Source organism: Papio anubis, chromosome 12 (assembly GCF_008728515.1).
Source record: "Papio anubis isolate 15944 chromosome 12, Panubis1.0, whole genome shotgun sequence".
NCBI lineage: Eukaryota > Metazoa > Chordata > Mammalia > Primates > Cercopithecidae > Papio > Papio anubis.
The window spans coordinates 94863178-94884478 of NC_044987.1; the positions used below are offsets into that span (position 1 = coordinate 94863178).

The window sequence follows — 21301 nt, forward strand, 5'->3', positions numbered from 1 at the left end:
GAACCAAGTCTAAGCTCTGAGCCCTGGCACACTATGCCCTTCAGAGTCAGAGCTCGCCACCCCAAGACCATCACCTTGCTCTGATCATACCTCATGTCACACACTTCCTTGAACACACCTTGCATTTTCACACCCTGACCATACTATCCCTCTGCCTGAAATATCTTCCTGTTCTGCCAACATATGAGCAAAGGCATAGCTCAACCTTCACCTCCTGTCTGAAACTTTCCCTCCCTCTCCCTGTCATCAACTGTTCTCTTAGCTAGTTCTCAGAGCACTTGGTCCATCCCCTACTTCACCACTCTTCCTTGGCTCCCCACTGCACTTGGAATAGCATCTAAATTCCTTACCTAGCTTACCTACATACAAGGTTGTATTAGTCTGTTCCCACACTGCTAATAAAGACATACCTGAGACTGGGTAATTTGTAAAGGGAAAAGAGATTTAATGAACTCACAATTCCACATGCTGGGAAGGCCTCACAATCATGGCGGAAGGCAAAGGAGAAGCAAAGGCGCATCTTACATGGCAGCAGGCAAGAGAGCTTATGCAGGGGAACTCCTGTTTATAAAACCATCAGATCTCGTGAGACTTATTCACTACCATGAGAACAGTATGGAGGAAACCACTCCTATGATTCAATTATCTCCACCTGGCTCCACCCTTGACACATGGGGATTATTACAATTCAATGTGAGATTTGGGTGGGGACACAACCAAACCATATCAAAGGCCATGTGTGATCACACTGGTGCCTACCACTCCAGCCCCAACAAATCCCCCTTTCCCTCTCATGTGCACAGAGAAAGAGCAATCTTCCATAAGATCCAAAGCAGGGAAAACCCAAAGTGATCCTACATAATCCAAAGGTCAATGTGAAGTCTAAAGCTGTGCACTACAGCTTTAATTATGACTATCCCAAACTATTATTGAAAGTAGTTTTGTCAGGCATGGTGGCATGTGCCTCTAGTCCCCACTATTTGAGAGGTTGAAACAGGAGGATTGCTTGAGTCCAGGAATTTGAGGCCAGCCTGGGCAATACAGAAGGACCCCATCTCGGAAGAAAGGAAAAGAAAGGAAAGGAATAAGAGTAGTCTTCTTTCTGAATCACCTAACAATTCAGTAATTAAGGAGCATATAGGATAACAGTGATGTATTTATTACATTAATTGAGCTTTTACTATTGTCAGAGAACTAGGTGCTTCACATACATTATCTCATTTAATCCTCAAATCAACCTTATGAGGTAGGTAGCCTTATTCTCCTTTTTTATAAAAGGACACTGACATTAGCAAGATTAGATGACTTGTCCAAGGTCATACTGGCAGCGATAGACAAAAACATTATTTAAACCCAGGTCTGTTTCATTCGAGAGCTTGTATTCTGCTCATTATGCGATACAGTCTCCATAGAACAGCTGCCAAAGAAGACCAGAGTTAAATATTGCGGCTGACCTACCTGGAACATAATCTGCCAGGTACTGATTTACGAGAAACCATCTAAAATGACATTGAAGTTTTAAACCTGCAACCGAGACCAACACTTAAAAAGTATCTGTATTATGGATAACTGAACTCCCCAGTTCACCTGGAAGTGCCAACAAGCCCCTTCTCCTCCTGGTATAGTTGAATTTCTCAGCTGTAGACCATACACTCATCCTTAGCCACAGAGTCTTGAAACTGATGGTATTTCAGTACAGATTATATCAGTCAAAGATACCAACCACACCTGATCCTCCATCTCTGTAAACTGGAAATATCATTCATAGGAGAAAATTAGACTGTAAGACCATTCTAACTGCTTCTGATTCAAGTAGGAGGCATATGGAATAAGTTAGTGAAATAAAAGCAATTTGTACATTGCTTGAGATACAGACTCTCAGAGGGACATTTATCAATCAGGGCACTGCGGAGGGGAATCTTGGACTGAACGAGAGATTAGATTTCCACTCCATTTTCAAAGAATTGTTGAAACTCACAGAACTCTAATAAAAACTAAGTAATTCTTTCACATCAAGCAGATGCCAGAAAGAATCTCTTTCCCTGGACAAAAGGCATGCTAGCAATTTGCTGTGGGTTCCAGGAATTTAATTCAGGATTCAAGAAATTTACCAACAGAAATTCATATGTACAGTGTACTATAGACAACATTTCTGAAGACTTAGTCACTGTTTGCTGACCAAGGCTACCATGCAATTGCTTCTGGAATGCATAGAGCAGAAAGCCTTGGCCTCGCTTAGAAAGAGGAGACTGAAGAGTAGACATAAACCTCCTGTGGCCAAGAATTCAAACAAATGTTCACAATCCACACCTCGCAGATGGAAACCCATCTTTGTTTTTATAGTTTTACCTAGAAAGCCCTCTGGCTGCAGGCTTTCCAAAACTCAGATTCCAAGGAGATAAATCTTGGTCCATTGTAAGCTAAGACTTTAAGACAGTGAGCACTAGAGACAGAGCTAGGTCAAGGTCTACTTACGCATGCAGTCTCCTCCGTACCAGCCTGCTCGGCACTCGGCACAGTAGAACCCCTTCACATAGAAGTCATCCAAGGTACCCCCCCATGAGCCATTTCGGCAGCTCTTGCAGTTTTCAAAGATGGTACAACCTGAAACATTCCCAAGAAGAGGAGTGTTAGGCCAAAGCACTTGCGGGTTCTAATCAGCTGCATGGGAGCACAACTGCACCTTCTCAGGGTCCTGTCTCAACTAAGAGCATCTGGGCCTAGAAAGGTGTCAGAGCCCAGAGGAAGAACCTCTCATCTCAAAGAAACTGCCAGAGGTGCCAGAATTCAGACTGGAGAGTTTAGAAGGGGGGTCTCAACGAGTATCCCAGGTAGTGGCTGGTGTTTTAATGTAACATGAAACTGCCTGCAGGAAAAGGAAGAATCTATCAATATAGAGTCTTTTGTATAAATGTGTTACATGTTTATTGTGGAAGTTTTAGAAAATTTAGACCAGCAAAAAGAATTAAATAAAAAATATCTAAAACCCCATCACCCAAACTATTGCTAACAGTCTTTCTCTGCCTATATACACACACATTTTTTAAATTAGACTTATATGACTTATGGTACATTGTTTTTGTAACTTACTTTTGAATTTCATAATAGATAGTAAATATCTTCCTGTGTTATTAAATACTCTTCTATGTCGTATACTTCTGTGATGAAAGGATGCCATTGGAAACAACTCTCCTGTCTAACAACAGGCTCACCCTGGAATGTGTCAGGCTCCCCGCAACCAGCAGGCCACACCAGAGGGGTTTGCGTGATTCTGCAACAAGGACCAGTTTAGAAACATGGTCTCTTGAGGGAGTCGGGGGTCGTGAGAAAAAGTACAAATGATTCAATCCCACTTAGCAAAACAGAGAACTAAGTTCTGGCTCTGCCATTGTGCAGCTGTGCGCCCTTGGGCAAATTGGTTAAGCTTTCTGTAACTCAGTGTCCTCATTTGTCCAATTGGGTGTTATGATTTGGATCTGTGTCCCCACCCAAAGCTCATGTTGAGATGTAATCCCCAATGTTGGAGGTGGGGCCTGGTGGGAGGTGATTGGATCATGGGAGTGTGTGTTTGTTTTTTTTTTTTTAGACGGAGTCTCGCTCTGTCACCCATGCTGCAGTGCAGTGGCGCAATCTCAGCTCACTGCAACCTCCACCTCCCAGCTTCAAGGGATTCTCCTGCCTCAGCCCCCCGAGTAGCTGGAACTACAGGTGTGTGCCACCACACCCAGCTAATTTCTGTATTTTTAGTAAAGACGGGGTTTCATCATTTTGGCCAGGATGGTCTCGATCTCTTGACCTCATGATCCGCCCACACTGGCATCCCAAAGTGCTGAGATTACAGGCGTGAGCCACCGCACCTGGCCCATGGGAGTGGCTTTCTCATGAATGGTTTAGCACCATCCCCTTGGTACTGTCCTTGCGATAGTGAGCGAGTTCTCTTGAGATCTGATTGTTTAAAACTGTGTGGCACCTTCCCCTTCTCTTGTGCTCCTACTTTCACTCATGCTTTACCTTCCTCAATGAGTAAAAGCTGCCTGAGGCCTCCCCAGAAACAGATGCCACCATCCTTTCTGTACAGCCTGCAGAACCGTAAGCCAATTAAACTTCTTTCTTATCAATTATCCAGTCTCAGGTATTTCTTTATAGCAATGTGAGAATGGCCTAACCCTGGGATTAGACATCGTATCTACCTCTTCAGACTGTTTTAATTTTTAATTAAATTATCACAAGTAAAGTGCCTGTACATAGTATCTATAATACAAAATATGAACTCTTATCCCTGCCACTGCATACAGCATGCTCAATTTTAACGGCCTATTATCTGTTTTCCTATAATAGACTTAGGTCAAGGACTGTATCTTGTCCAACATTGTATCCACAGCACCCTACAGTGGCTTGCACATAGTAAGTGTTCAATAAATATTATTTGAGTGAATGAAGGAAGGAAGAAGGCATGGCTAATCCAAGCTTCTGAATTTCTTAAGATAAACAGCATTTCCTCGAGCTGATAGTATGCTTCTTTGCGTTCAGCTGAAATTAGGTTTTCCTTGGGCTGTAGTGTATGTACGTGTGGTTACTGTAGGAGAGAGACGCATAGCTCTCTCTTTCCACACTATCCTGATTTTGCTTCCCTTCTTCCAGTGTCCCCTTCTATCAGAGAAGATGAGTTGCTAATACAGCTGGCCCTCCGTATTCACAGGTTTGACATGCATGGATTCAACCAACCATGGCTAAAAAATACAGTACTCACAGGATGCAGAGCCCTGGAGTTCCACAGGGCCAACTGAGGGACTTGAGCATCTGTGCATTTTGGTATCTGCAGGGGTTGTGGAAACAGTCCCTCGTGGATATTGAGATATGACTGTATGATTTGTCAAATTCCAGTAGTCATGTGACCCATAACTGGGTCCCTGCAGGATCACTGTGCCTTCCAAAGACTATCTTTACTTACATGCCAATTCCCCCTCTTTAACTCCCTATCTCATCACTGCTGAGGAGGCAAATGGACTGAGTCTGCCCCCAGCAGCTGTCTTAGTCTGTTCTCACACTGCTAATAAAGACACACCTGTGACTGGTTAATTTATAAAAAGAGGTTTAATTGACTCACAGTTCCACATGACTGGAGAGGCCTCATAATCATGGTGGAAGGCAAATGAGGAGCAAAGTCATGTCTTACATGGTGGCAGGCAAGAGAGTGTGTGCAGGGGAACTGCCACTTATAAAACCATCGGATCTCGTGAAACGTATTCACTATCATGAGAACAGCATGGGAAAGACCTGCCCCCATGATTCAGTTACCTCCCACCAGATCCCTTCCACAACCTGTGGGGATTATTACAATTCAAGATGAGATTTGGGTGGGGACACAGAGCCAAATCCTATCAGCAGCCCTGGCCAACTCTCTTTCTTAGCAGTCACATCAGAGTGCTTAGATGTAAGCCACAGACACCAGCCTGGTGATTAAGATGAACAAGGCTATACTAAAAAGACACTAAATACAGAAATAATAAATACCCAGGGTGAGGGATACCCTAAATACTCTGACTTGATTATTACACATTCTATGCAAGTAACAAGATATCACATGTACCCCATAAACGTGTACAAATATTATATATCAATTAAAAAGGAAAAAAAGACATTAGATAGTTCACAAAGTTGCTAGAAGGGCCAGGGGACCAAATGCAGAGCTATACAACCTAGAACTACAGGAAACCACACTGGCCCAGTGAGGACCCTGGTGCTACCAGATGCTACTAGAAGTCACCATTGACATCCCTGCCATTGGTGCCCCTCAACCCTGATCCTGCTGCTCCACTGCCACCAGCAGAGAGAAGATCATTATCTATCATAATGATAGAAATGCAAACTGAAACTGTCCATGATCCCACCTATGAGACTGGCAAACATCCAAATGACACATCGTGTTGCAAGGCTTAGGGAAAACAGTACTGTCACACACTGCTGGAAAAAATGCCAAATGTATGGAGAAAACATGGCAAAGCAAGGCTGGGAAGTGACATATGTGCCCCCCTTTGACTCAGCGATCCCTCTTCCAGGAATCTACCTCGAAAATACACTGCAAAACTACCAAGTGATGTATGCCTAAGGGTAGTCATTGTAGTACTGTTAACAGCAAAAGGATGGAAACAACCCAAATGTTCATAAACTATGGTAATCCACACAAGGCAGTTACATGCAACCATATAAACAAATGAAGAACATGGTTTCATACTGACATAGGGTGACCTCCAGCATATATTGTTAAGAGATAAAAGCAAGGCCAGGCACCAGGGCTCATCCCTGTAATCCCAGAACTTAGGGAGGCTGAGGCAGGCAGATCGCTTGAGCTCAGGAGTTCGAGACAAGTCTGGGCAACATGGGGAAACTCCATCACTATAAAAAATACAAAAATTACTCAGGCGTGGTGGCACTTGCCTGTAGTCTCAGCTACTCAGGAGGCTGAGGTGGGACGATTACCTGAGCCTGGGAGGCAGAGGCTGCAGTGAGCCATGATTGAGCTACTACACTCCAGCCTGGGTAACAGAGTGAAACGGTGTCTCGAAAAATAATAAGAGAAAAAAGCAAGATGGTTAGCAAGGCTTATGATATGCTATCTTTTGTGTAAGAAGAGGAAAAATATATATGTATATATACATCTGCTTGTGTTTTCAAATATGGAAAACACATAAAAACAACAAACCTATTTGTATATCAAATAGGTGACATCACAAAACAGAAAAAGGAACTATATCAATTGATTTTAACATGTAATATTTTGACTGTACATATCAAGTGGGAGATATTGGAAGATCAATAATCACCACAAAGAAGTAACTGCTAGAAGGTCTCATTTCATCCAAAGACACATTCATATCACTGGGACCATTTCCCAAGTGTCCAGCTCAGAAACCAGAGCATCAGACTTGACTCTGTTCTTGCCTTCCCTCTCCTATCCTACCCAACAGATCCCAATGTGTGGTCAGTTCCACTCTCAGATCCCAAATCCCTCTACCTCTCTCCATCCATAGAGCTTGTACCTTTATTAAGGTCCCCATTATTTCTTTCCTGCCTCTAGTCATGCTTGTCCTTTTCCCATACCACAGCTAAAGAGAAAAATCTGCTTTTCCTTCTTTACTAGAAGATTTCCAGTGTTACCAAAATATCTTCAGTATATAGCCTAAACTTTGAAGCACAGTTTGCAAAGCACTTCAGGATCTGGCTCCTGTTCCTCCCTTCAGATTGCTCTCTCTTAATCTTTTCTCATTCATTCATTCCCTCTCCCTCTCCCTCTCCCTCCCTCTCTCCATTTATCCAGGTCTCTCATCACATACACATTTCTCCTGCCAGACTGCTACTTGCATCTCCCAAAACCCCATGCTTCCTCTTGCCACAGGACCTTGGCACATGTTATCCTCTGTGGCTTGACTTCTTCTCCCAAGCCCCCTCACTTTGTTTAGTCTGCTTCTCCCATCAGCATGCTCACCACCTTCTCTAGTAAGTCTTCACTGACTTTCCTCCCACCTGCCCCCATTCCCATCCATGTTGCCATAGTCCCCCATGCTTCTCTATCATAGCATTTACTACACTGTATGGTAGCTGCCTGTTCTCCATATCCCCCCAGGCTATAAGCTCTGGGAATGCCGGAGTGTGTCTTTTGTTTTATCATTGTATTCCTAGTATCTGACTTGGTACATAAAGCTGCTTAGTCAGCTTGTTAAATGAATGAGTGAATGAATTCAAAGTTGTACAAGTTTAACACTGAAAAGAGTACTGACTCCTTTTATTGCTGTGCCTTTAGTTAGAATAGGCTGAATTGTGTCACTTTTCATAATCATGGCACCACAGCGTCCTGATGGCTGCCTGCTGGAATTCAGGCGTTCAGCCTGTGCCTGTTCATTGCCTCCAACAACATGAAGGCAACCTGAAGTCTCCCACTCCACACTCACCTGGGTGGATCAGGCAGGAGTCACACTCATTCTCCTCATTCCTGCAGCAAGGGATGGTATAACCCACAACTTCCTTCTTTCCGGGGCAGACGCACTCAATCTGATCATATTCACAACACTCCCGACACATGATATTCCACTCGGCTCCAGGACAGGCTTCATTAATGACTGTGTACTCTGAAATGGAAAACCAGCAGGTGAGGCTAGGGCCTGGCAGGGAGTGGTAAGACTCTTAAGTACTCTACTGCTAAGAGGCAACTTTGCCCTATAAATGCATTGCCCTGCCTGAATGAGAAAGAAGATCCATGTGAATTCTTCCCAGGCCAATGTCTCCAAAGTAGGGAGACCTACCCCAAGGAATATTTGAAACCACCCATGGGAGCGTAGATGAAATCTGTTTTAACTGCTATTCATTTTTATTTTTATCTTTAAAAAATGAAATCAAGTTTCATCATTATATAATCTAGGTGGATTGACAATAGAACTTAATGTATATAATTTATAAACCAGCACACATCTCTTAGGTGTCTATGCTCATTTATATTTTTGTTAGAATACATCAGGCCGCTGTTTATGACTACACAGGTTGTGCACTGCACAGATCCATAGGCAGCCATTAAACTGCATGACTATACACTGCAGCCCAGGAATGTGGGCCATCAGATTTTGGAGACCAGTCTCCACACCAGGTCATTCAAGTGCAAGGCCGATTGCCCAGTAGAGACCATGTCATTTCTTCCAAACTCGGCCCCTCAATTTTTCAGTGTACTATTTTCATAGTACCTCCAAAGCGAAAACCAACAGAAAAGACAAAAAGTACCTTAATTAGTATGTTTGGGAGAATTTCACTGTTTTACAATGGTGAACTCATTAGCCCAACTTCATTCAGGCGCCAAGTGCAACTGAGTGTTCTTTCCCATAAGAAAAAAAAAAAAAATCCCTTTCTGTGCAGGATTTTTTCCTTCTCATTTTCTTTTTTTATATATACCTTCAATAAAAACAAAAACCATCTGGCAAAACCTATAAGAGGAATCAGTCAGAGGCTGCCCGAAAAAAGTCAGGCTAAGAAACAGACCTTCTAGTTTTGATTTCCTCTTCATTTTCCCCACTCTCCATTTCTAAAAATTTTGCACAAAGATGACAATTACAGCTGAAATGAGTCAGATATTTGAGGAAGTGAATCTGGACAAGATCCCCACAAACCCTTCCCAAGAAACTCCAGGCAGGGATCACCAGCATGCTTCGCAGGCCCGCATAAATGAACTCTAGCATCTGCAGTGGCTTCTAAACCCTTGAATTTCATAGTTTCCTCCCTAAATTAGGAAGTGTGACACAGGGTTGGTCACTCTCAATTTTCCAAGTAGAGCCATTTAAAGAAAGTATCATCATCTACTCTTAGCCTCAGGTCATAAGAACATGCCAATATCATAGAAGGCAGCCACTTGCACAATGTGGGACAGTTATTTAAATGGAATAAATTTAGTTTTATGAAAATTTGACTTTTTAAATCATTTTTCCACAAACATTAGTGGACCAGAAAAGATCCTTACATTGGTGTTTGGGAATGAGTGGCTACATCATCACAGCATAATCACCACTGAGATTTGTTTCCACCACCACTGTCTGAGCCCCTTCAGGGGGACCCCCACGACTTACTTAGCTGTGCTTCCCATGTCTCTGATGATTTGCTGACAAAGTGAATGACTTCTAACATCTGGATAATAATTTAATGGTTAAAAGCAAGAAACAGCAGAAGGAAACACAGGAGTAAATCTCCATCCATGATCTTGGATTTGGCTATGGATTCTTAGATATGACACCAAATCAGGAGCAACAAAATAAAAATGAATTCGACTTTATTGAAATTAAAAATGTTTGTGCAGCAAAGGACATTATCAAATAAGTGAAAAGACCACCCATAAAATGGGAGAAAATATCAGAAAATATTTCTGATAAAGGCTTGATATCCAGGACATATTTCTAAAACTCGTACAACTCAACCATAAAAAAGACAAACAACATAGTTTTTTAAATGAGCAAATGACTTGAATAGACATTTCTCCAAAGAAGCTATATAAACGGCCAACAAGCACATGCTAAGATGTTTAACATCACAAGTCATTTGGGAAATGCAAATCAAAATCACAATGAGCTACCACTTACTAGGGTGGCTGTGATCCAAACCAAGGGAAAAAATGGAAAACAAGTGTTGGCAAAGAGGCAGAGAAATTGGAACCCTTGTACATTGCTGATAGAAATGTGAAATGGTGCAGCCCCTGTGGAAAACAGTTTGGCAGTTCCTCTAGAAGCTAAACAGAATTGCCCAGCAATTACACTTTTAGGTATAGATCTAAAAAATTGAAAACAGAGACTCAGAGATACTTGTATGCCAATGTTCATTCACAATGGCCAAAAGGTGGAAATAACCCAATTTTCCATCAAGAGATGAATAGATAAACGAAATGAAGCATATGGGCCGAATGCAGTGGCTCACACCTGTAATCCCAACACTTTGGGAGGCCAAGGCAGGCAGATCACTTGAGGCCAGGAGTTCGAGACCAGCCTAGCCAACATGGTGAAACCTCAACTCAACTAAAAATACAAAAAATTAGCCGGGAGCGGTGGTGTACACCTGTAATCCCAGCTACTTAGGAGGCTGAGGCACGAGAATCGCTTGAACCCAGGGGGCAGAGGTTGCAGTGAGCCAAGACTGTGTCATTGGACACCAGCCTGGAGGACAGACCAAGACTTTTGTCTCAAAATAATAATAATAGTAATAGTAATAAATAATATAAAAAATAAAAAATGAGGTATGTGCATACAATGGAATATTATTCAGCTGTGAAAAGGAATGAAGAACTGCTATGTGCTACAATGTGGATGAACCTTGAAATCATGCCAAGCAAAAGAAGCCAAACACAAAAGGACAAATATTGTCTGATTCTGCTTCAATGCAATATCTACAATAGGCAAATTCATAGAGACAGAAAGTAGACTAAAGGTTACCAGGAGCTGGGGGAAAGCTGAATGGAGAGTTGTTGCTTAATGGTTACAGAGTTTCTGTTTGGGGTGGTGAACTAGATAGAGGTGATGGTTGCACAGTCACAGGAATCTAATTAATGCCACAGAATTACACACTTAAAATGGCTAAAATGGCACATTTTCTTAGCCTTCTCTATCCTTCCATTCCTCCTCTGATTATCTGCACTCTGCTTTACCCCTTAGCTCTCTCTCCCCTCATTGTACATTTATATCTTCCTATAGGTAAAATGTTTTTGTGTGTCCATAAACCCTAAGACCATGTTGGCCACTCTGAATTTTCAATAAATGGTGATTGATCAACTATAATATGTCACTCTACTGATGCTTATTACTGTACTACATTATAACGTTCAACTTCTTTTCTTCTTTCTCATTGCAAGTAAAATATCTAAAAATTCTCACTCAATACAGCTTTCTTTTATACATATATATAGCTTCTTTTTAACATAGAAAAAAAATATTTTCAAAGGCTGAGAGAATGAAGGGAAGTCATCCAGTTAGAAAGAATAGCACACCCAAAGGCCACGGGATGAAAATAAACACAGGCCATATGCATAGGACAAAAACTAAGCTTGCTTGAAAGAAGCAAAGATTATGAATCCTGCATAAGTTCTTTTTTAGATCACAAGCTCCTACCTGTGCCAAGTTTTCCTAGTGGAATGTGTATTATTAATAATATGCTGTAGTGTGTTAAATCCATGTGGTATAGCCCATTATTCAAATTATTCAAATTTTGGTATTTGTGATACCAAAAAAGGGCACATTTTATGTTATCTATATATATTACCACAGTGTTTTAATTGTGAAAAGTAGGGGAGGGAGACTGAGAGAAAATAAATCGGTTAGATGCTCAAACATGGGAGTCGACAGACCTGGGTTTGGAATCTCCCTCTGCTACTTGCCTTGGCAAAGTTACGTTACTCTCTCAGCCTCAGTTTAGTATCCAGTAAAATGAGTACATTTTCTCCAATTTAGGCCTGTTGAAAATATTAGACAAAATAATGCATATAAACAGCTTAGCACAGCACCCAGTATGTACTAAGCATTCAGAAACTAATAGCTTAAAAAGAAAAAAAGAAAAACAATAGAGAACGCCCATATTTCTCAAGGATATTGTTTTTTATGCATGCCAGATCAATTTCTTGCTTAAAATGGTCACCTTGCTTCCCACTGCTTTTTAGAAAAACCCTCAAATCCTCTGCCACGGCCCACAAGGCCTTTGAGGTCTATGGTCTCCCAACTCTGTCAAGCTTTTCTGGCCACTGTTTCCCACCTTCTCTCCATTTCTCAAAACCACCAAGCTCTGGCCCACCTTGGGACCCCACATGTGCTTCTCCCCAGGCCTTTGTCTCAGGCCTTCACGTTAATGATGTGTGTTCAGAGAGGTCCTCCCTGGCATTCCCCTCTGAAATGCACACCCCTTCCATCCCATCCGTGGTTATTTCTGTCTCAGTATCCTCAGTATCCTGGTCCTTACCACAGTTTAGAATCGTTTTCTGTTCTCATTTACCTGCCGAGTGTCTGCCTCCCTTACATGCCCATAAGCTAACAGGAGCCACATCAAACTTGTTCACCACTGCCAGGACAGGGCTGGCTGGCACACAGAGGCGCTGAACAAATATCTGTTGAATGAATTCAGCCTGAACTCAAGAGCTAACCTTTCTTCAGCAGTCAAATATTTCCATCCAGTGGGTTCAGCTTGGAGCCATGAGCCAGGAGAGCTGGCTTTGCCTCTAATTTGTTGATACCAGAGCTGGGTGCCTTTCCTCCCACAGTGAGGTATCTAGACATGAAGGTCCAGGTGGCCTGCCTTGGGTCCATATTTCTGGACTCCAGCCCCCACCCCGTACAGATGTATGTTTGTTCCACTCTCTGAACAGCGAATATGCCCATGGGGTGTGGCTCATGCCTCACACCCCCTCCCTCTATTCACCCCGCAGCAAGCACTACATTCTTCTAGGTTTTCTAAGAATTTTGTAAATACTGATAACTCGAGGGGCTACACCAACAGGATAAATAATTTGCAACTTTTATAAGATTCTGTACGTCAACACGGAAGGCCATTTAAGGTTTGTTCCACTCCCTGTTTGCCCCTAAGCAGCAGACTCGTCACCTCTGGCCTGTCACATACCAGGGGCCTCCATTTTACCCAGGAATTAATTCCCTAAAATACCTTCACTGGCATTTCTCTTTACTCCAATGAGCAAGCCCACCTCAGCCCTCTTTACTCCATGACTCTTTATTTCATAGATCAGATCCATTTCTCTTTACTCCAATGAGCAAGCCCACCTCTGCCCTCTTTACTCCATTACTCTTTATTTCATAGATAAGATCCATTTCTCTCTACTCCAATGAGCAAGCCCACCTCTGCCCTCTTGACTTCATGATTATTTACTTTATAGGTAAGATCCATCTCAGGCTAAGGGAATGACCCCAGGGAATCCTGGCAGAAGGGATTTTACAGATGCGACTAATTTAAGGATTTTGAGATGGGAGGCATTCGCTGTAATATCCAGGTGGAACCAATGTAGTCACAAGGACCCCTGTAAGAGGGAGACAGGAGGGTCAGAGTCAGAAAGGAAGTCTGCTGACAGAAATGGAGGTTAGAGTGATGTGCTTTGAAAGTGGACTGTGGGACCACAATCCAAAGAGGCAGGCAGCCTCTAGAAGTCTGAAAAGGCAAAGAAACAGATTCTCCTGCAGAGCATCTGGAAGGAAAGCAGCCCTGCCAACCCTTTGATTTTAGCCTTGTAAGATTCATTTTCGACTTCTGACCTTCACGACTGGAAGGTAATACATGTGTGCTGTTATAAGGCCCTAAAGTTGTGGTAATTTGTTACAGTATCTGCAGGGGACTAACATACCGGGACTTCTTGAAAGAAAGGTTAGCCCACAGCAAGTCTTTGAACCACTCTGTTCCTCATTTTCCCCACTGAGCACAATGCCTAGAGCAAGGGTGAATGATGAACTCATTCTTTCATTCTACAAGTATTTATTGTTGACTACGTCCTAGGCGTGCTGGAATGCAATAGAAAAAAAATGGACACCATCACTAGCCTGATGGTGCTCACAGTTCAATAGAGAAGACATTGGTCAAATGACCCCACAAATACATAATCATAAACCATGATAAGGAAAACTTAGAATGCTAGAAGAATGAATGAGTGGTCATGAAGGTGCATTAGCACCAAATCTACAGACCTCATAGGGTTAGCGAGGTTTAAATAAAATTACAGAAAGAATCTGTCTACAGCTCTGCATCACTTAACGACAGGGATATGTTCTGTGAAATGTGTCATTAAGCAGTTTCATCATTGTGTGAACATCAGAGTGTATTTAACACAAATCCAAGTGGTATAGCCTACTACACACCTACACACAGGCTACAAACCTGTATAGCATGTTACTGTACTGAATACTATAGGCAATTGTAACACAATGGTAAGTACTGGTGTATCTAAACATATCTAAACAGAAAAAATATGGTATAAAAGATTTTTAAAAATGGAACAGCTATATAGGGCACTTACCATGAACACGGCTTGCAGGACTGGAAATTGCTCTGGGTGAGTCAGTGAGTGAGTGCTGAGTGAATGTCATAGGCCTTCACTATACACTATTGTAGACTTTATATAAACACCATACACTTAGCCTACACTCAATTTATCAAAAATATTTGCTTCAGTAATAAATTAACCTTAGTTTTCTGTAACTTTTTAATTTTATAAACTTTTTTTTTTTTTTTTTTTTTTTGAGACAGGGTCTCACTCTGTCACCCAGGCTAGAGTGCAGTGGCACAATCTCAGCTCACTGCAACCTCCGTTTCCCAAACTCAAGCGATACCCCCACTTCAGCCTCCCAAGTAGCTGGAACTGCAGGCATGCACCACCAGGCCCGGCTAATTTTTGTATTATTTTTGTAGAGACAGGGTTTCATCATGTGGCCCAGACTGGTTTTGAACTGCCGGGCTCAAGCAATTCACCTGCTTTGGCCTCCCAAAGTGCTGAGATTACAGGTGTGAGCCACTGCACCCAGCCAATAGCACCCAGCCAATAAACTTTTTAGTGTTCACTTTTTGAGTCTTTTACAACAACTTAAATAAAACATAAACACAAGTACAGTTGTACAAAAATATTTTCTTTCTTTATATTTTTATTCTATATGCTTTTTGCTTTTTTCCTATTTTTAATTTTTTTTTTAACTTTTTAAACTTATTTGTTGAAAACTAAGACACAAACATACATATTAGCCTAGGCCTACACAGGGTCAGGATCACTGCTTCCACATATGAGTAAGAACATGCAATATTTGTGATTCTGTGCTTGCTTATTTCACCTAACATGATAACCCCCAGTTCTATCCATGTAGCTGCAAATAACAGGATTTCATTCTTTTGCATAAATAAATAATACTCCCTTATACATAGGTACCACATTTTCGTTCAGCAATCATCCACCGATGGGTACTTAGGTTGATTCCGTATCTTGTCTATAATGAATAGTGCTGCGATAAACATAAGAGTAGAAATGTCTCTTTGATATATTGATTTCCTTTCTTTTGGATGTATTCCCAGTAGTGGAACTGCTGGATCACACGGTAGTTCTATTTTCAGTTTGCTGAGAAACCTCCATACAGTTTTCCATAATGGCTGCACTAATACACATTCCCACCAACACTGTACCAGGTTCCCTCTTTATATCTTCACCAGCATGTTATTGCCTGTCTTTCTGATAAAAGCCATTTTAACTGGATTGAGATGATATCTCACTGTGGTTTTGATTTGCATTTATCTGCAGTTTTTCATATACCTGTTGACCATTTATATGTCTACTTTTGAGAAAAGTCTATTCAGATCTTTTGCCCATTTTAAAATTTAATTAATTAATTAATTTTTAAGTTCTGGGGTACATGAGCAAGATGTGCAGGTTTGGTACATAGGTAAACATGTGCCATGATGGTTTGCTGCACCTACCAACCCATCACCCAGGTATTAAGCCTGGCATGCATTAGCTGTTTTTCCTAATGCTCTCCCCCAACCCACCTTCCTCTGACAGGCCCCAGTGTGGGTTATTCCCCTCCCTGTGTCCATGTGTTCTCATTTTTCAGCTCCCAATTATAAGTGAGAACATGTGGTGTTTGGTTTTCTGTCCCTGTCTTAGTTTGCAGAGGATAATGGCTTCCGGCTTCATCCATGTCCCTGCAAAGGACATGATCTCATTCCTTGTTATGGCTGCATAGTATTCCATGGTGTATATGTACCACATTTTCTTTGTCCAGTCTGTCATTGATGGTTTTGCCCATTTTTAAATCAGATTTCTTTTTTTTTTTTTTTTGCTATTGAGTTGTTTTAGCACGTTGTATCTTCTGCTTATTAATCCCCTGTCAGATGGATAGCTTGCAAATATTTTCTCTCATTCTGTGGTTGTATCTTCACTTTGTTGATTGTTTCCTTTGCTGTGTGTAAGCCTTTTGGCTCAATGTATTAATAATCCCATTTGTCCATTTTTGCTTTCTTGCCATGCTTTTGAGGTTTTACCCGAAAAATCTTTGCCCAGATCAATGTCCTGGAGCATTTCCCCAATGTTTTCTTTTAGTAGCTTCATAGTTTCATATTGGATTTAGTCTTTAATTCATTCTGATTTGATTTTGTATGTAAGAAATAAGGGTCAAGTTTCTTTCTTCTGCATATAGATATCCTGTTTTCCTGGCACTATTTATTGAAGAGACTGTTCTTTCCCCCATTGTATGTTCTTGGTACCTTTGTCAAAACTGAGGTGGCTATAAGAAATGTGGATTTGTATCCGGGTTCTCCATTATGTTTCACTGATCTATGTGTCTATTATTATGTAAGTACCATGCTGGTTTGGTTACTACAGCTTTGTAGTGTACCTTGAAGTCATGTAGTGTGATATCTCTAGCTTTTTTTTTTTTTTTTTTTTTCTTGCTCAGGATTGCTTTAACTATTCAGAATCATTTGTGATTCCATATCAACTCTAGGATTGCTTTTTCTATTTCTGTGAAGAATGTAATTGGTATTTTGATTAAGGGTTGCACTGAATCTATAAATTGCTTTGAGTAGTATTGTCATTTTAATGGTATTAATTCTCCAAATCCATAAGCATGCAATATCTTTCCATTTTCTTGTGACCTCTTTAATTTCTTTCATCAGTGTTTTATAGTTTTTCTCATATGGCTCTTTCACTGCTCTGGTTAAATTGACTCCTAGGTATTTTATATTCTTTGTAGCTATCGTAAGTGGGTTGCTTTCTTGATTTCTTTCTCAGATTATGTTGGTGTATATAAATGTTACTGATTCTTATAGGTTGATTTGTATTTTATGACTTTACTGAATTCATTTATCAGTTCTAACAGTTTTTTGGTACAGTCTTTCGATTTTTTTTTAAATATAAGATTATTTGGTCTGCAAGCAAGGCTAATTTGACTTCTTCCTTTCCAAACTGGATGTCCTTGATTTCTTTCTCTTGTCTAATTGCTCTGGCCAAGACTCCCAGTATTATAACGAATAATAAAAGTGGTGGAAGTGGGCATCCTTGCCTTATTCCCAATCTTAGAGGGAAATCTTTCCAATTTTTCCCCATTAAATATGATATTGGCTGTTGGTTTGTCACATATGGCCTTTATTATTTTGGAGTATGTTCTTTCTATGTCTAATTGTTTAGGGTTTTCATCATGAAGGGATGTTGAAATTTATCAAATGCTTTTTCAGCATCTATTGAAATGATCATATGGTTTTTGTTCTTGGTTTTTTTGATGCATGTACCATGTCTGTTTATTTGCATATTATTTGAATCATCCTTGCATCCTTGGGGTGAATCATGGTGAATGATCCTTTTAATGTGTTGTTGAATTCAGTTTGCTAGCATTTTGTTGAAGATATTTGCATCTGTGCTCATTATTGATATTTGCTTCTAGTTACCTTTTTTGCTGTTGTTCTATCCTCATCTGGTTTTGATAATAGGGCAATGCTAGCCTCATAGAATGAATTTGGAAATATTCCCTCTTCAATTTTTTTGGTAGAGTTTAAGGAAAATTGGTATTAATTCTTCTTTAAATATTTGGTAGAATTCAGCAGTGAAGTCATCAGATCCTAGGCTTCTCTTTGATGGGAGACTTTTTATTACAGCTTCAACCTTGTTACTCATTACCGGTTTGTTGGGGTTTTCTATTTATTACTGGTTCAATCTTGGTAGGTCGCAAGTGTCCTGGAATTTATCCATTTCTTCTAGATTTTCCAATTTGTTGGATTATAGTTTTTCGTAATAGTCTCTAATAATTCCCTATGTTTCTGTGGTCTTGGTTATGTCTTTTCTCATTTCTAATTTTATTTAATTAGGATTCCTCTTTTTTTAATTTTAGCTAAAGGTCTGTTGATTTTATCTTTTCAAAAAACCAACTTTTTGTTTCATTGAATCTTCTTAAATTTTGGTCTCAATTTAATTTATTTCTGCTATAATCTTTATATTTCTTTGCTTCTATTTAATTTCGGATATTTTTGTTGTTCTAGTTCCCTGAGGTGCATTGTTAGGTTTTTTGAATTCCTTCCACTTTTTTGGTGTAGGTGTTTATTGCTCCAAACTTCCCTCTTAATACTACTTTTGCTGTACCCCATAGATTTTGGTATGTTGTATTTCCACTATCATTTGTTTGAAGAAATTTTTTTTTATTATACTTTATGTTCTAGGGTACATGTGCACAATGTGCAGGTTTGTTACATATGTATACATGTGCCATGTTGGTGTGCTGCACCCATTAACTCCTCATTTACATTAAGTATATCTCCTAATGCTATCCCTCCTCCCTCCCCACACCCCACAACAGGCCCCAGTGTGTGATATTCCCCTTCCTGTGTCCAAGTGATCTAATTGTTCAATTCCCAGCTATGAGTGAGAACATTCAGTGCCTGGTTTTCTGTTCTTGCAATAGTTTGCTGAGAATGATGGTTTCCAGCTGCATACATTTCCCTACAAAGGACAGGAACGCATCCTTTTTTAAGGCTGCATAGTATTCCATGGTGTATATGTGCCACATTTTCTTCATACAGTCTGTCATTGATGAACATTTGGGTTGGTTCCAAGTCTTTACTATTGTGAATAGTGCCACAATAAACATACATGTGCATGTGTCTTTATAGCAGCATGATTTATAATCCTTTGGGTATATACCCAGTAATGGATGGCTGGGTCAAATGATATTTCTAGTTCTAGATCCTTGAGGATTCACCACACTGTCTTCCACAATGGTTGAACTAGTTTACAGTCCCACCAACAGTGTAAAAGTGTTCCTGTTTCTCCACATCCTCTCCAGCACCTGTTGTTTCCTGACTTTTTAATGATTGCCATTCTAACTGGTGTGAGATGGTATCTCATTGTGCTTTTGATTTGCACTTCTCTGATGGCTAGTGATGATGAGCATTTTTTTCATGTGTCTGTTGGCTGCATAAATGTCTTCTTTTGAGAAATGTCTGTTCATATCCCTTGCCCACTTTTTGATGGGGTTGTTTCTTTCTGTAAATTTGTTTGAGTTCTGCTGTTAGTCTGATGGGCTTCCCTTTGTAGGTAACCCGACCTTTCTCTCTGGCTGCCCTTAACATTTTTTCCTTCATTTCAACTTTGGTGAATATGACAATTATGTGTCTTGGAGTTGCTCTTCTCGAGGAGTATCTTTGTGGTGTTCTCTGTATTTCCTGAATTTGGATGTTGGCCTGCCTTGCTAGGGGAAGTTCTCCTGGATAATATCCTGCAGAGTGTTTTCCAACTTGGTTCCACTCTCCCCGTCACTTTCAGGTACACCAATCAGACGCAGATTTGGTCTTTTCACATAATCGCATATTTCTTGGAGGCTTTGTTCATTTCTTTTTACTCTTTTTTCTCTAAACTTCTCTTCTCACTTCATTTTATTCATTTGATCTTCAATCTCTGATAATCTTTCTTCCAGTTGATCGAGTCAGTTACTGAAGCTTGTGCATTTGTCACGTAGTTCTCGTGTCATGGTTTTCATCTCTATCAGGTCGTTTATGGACTTCTCTGCACTGGTTATTCTAATTATCCATTCGTCAAATCTCTTTTCAAGGTTTTTTAGTTTCTTTGCGCTGGGTTCGAAGTTCCTCCTTAAGCTCTGAGAAGTTTGATGGACTGAAGCCTTCTTCTCTCAACTCATCAAAGTCATTCTCCATCCAGCTTTGTTCCATTGCTGGCCAAGAACTGTGTTCCTTTGGAGGGGGAGAGGTGCTCTGATTTTTTTAATTTTGAGCTTTTCTGCACTGCTTTTTCCCCATCTTTGGGGTTTTATTTACCTTTGGTCTTTGATGATGCTGATGTACAGATACGGTTTTGGTGTGGATGTCCTTTCTGTTTGTTAGTTTTCCTTCTAACAGTCAGGACCCTTAGCTGCAGGTCTGTTGGAGTTTGCTTGAGGTCCACTCCAGTTAGGCTACTCCCAGTTAGGCTCTCTCAGTTAGGCTACTCGGGGTTCAGGGACCCACTTGAGCAGGCAGTCTGTCCGTTCTCAGATCTCAGCCTCTGTGTTGGGAAAATCACCACTCTATTCAAAGCTGTCAGATAGGGACATTTACATCTGCAGGTTTCTGCTGCTTTTTGTTTAGCTATGCCCTGTCCCCAGAGGTGGAGTCGACACAGGCAGGTAGGCCTCCTTGAGCTGCAGTGGGCTCCACTCAGTTCGAGCTTCCCAGAAGCTTTGTTTACCTACTGAAGCCTCAGCAATGGTGGGCGCCACTCCCCCAGCCTCACTGCCACCTTGCAGTTATATCTCAGACTGCTGTGCTAGCAATGAGGGAGCCTCCATGGGCGTGGGATCCTCCAAGCCAGGTGTGGGATATAATCTCCTGGTGTGCCATTTGCTAAGACCCTTGGAAAAGCACAGTATTAGGGTGGGAGTGACCTGATTTTCCAGGTGTTGCATGTCATGGTTTCCCTTGGCTAGGAAAAGGAATTCCCTTCCCCCTTGCGCTTCCTGGGTGAGGTGATGCCTCACCCTGCTTTGGCTCTTGCTCCTTGTGCTGCAACCACTGTCCTGCACCGACTGTCTGACACACCCCAGTGAGATGAACCCAGTACCTCAGTTGGAAATGCAGAAATCAACTGTCTTCTGTGTCGCTCACACTGGGAGCTGGAGGCTGGAGCTGTTCCTATTCTGGTTGAAGAAATTTTTATATTTCTTTCTTAATTTCTTTATTGACCTCTTGGTCATTCATGGGCACACTGTTTAATTTCCATGTATTTACATATTTTCCAAGGTTCCTCTTGTTATTTATTTCTAGTTTTATTCCACTA

General features: G+C 41.0%; 1 protein-coding gene across 2 annotated transcripts in view; it reads right to left on the reverse strand.

Moving 5' to 3' along the window:
* The window catches only part of PAMR1 (peptidase domain containing associated with muscle regeneration 1), a 99471-nt gene that overhangs the window by 56987 nt on the left and 21183 nt on the right, over positions 1-21301 (reverse strand). For both annotated transcript variants that reach the window (XM_031653424.1, XM_003910032.5), the window contains exons 2-3: positions 7950-8126; positions 2476-2604 (exon numbers count right to left, since the gene is read on the reverse strand). In XM_031653424.1, the coding sequence (XP_031509284.1) occupies positions 2476-2604; positions 7950-8126 (306 nt within the window). The remainder of the gene's footprint in view (positions 1-2475; positions 2605-7949; positions 8127-21301) is intronic.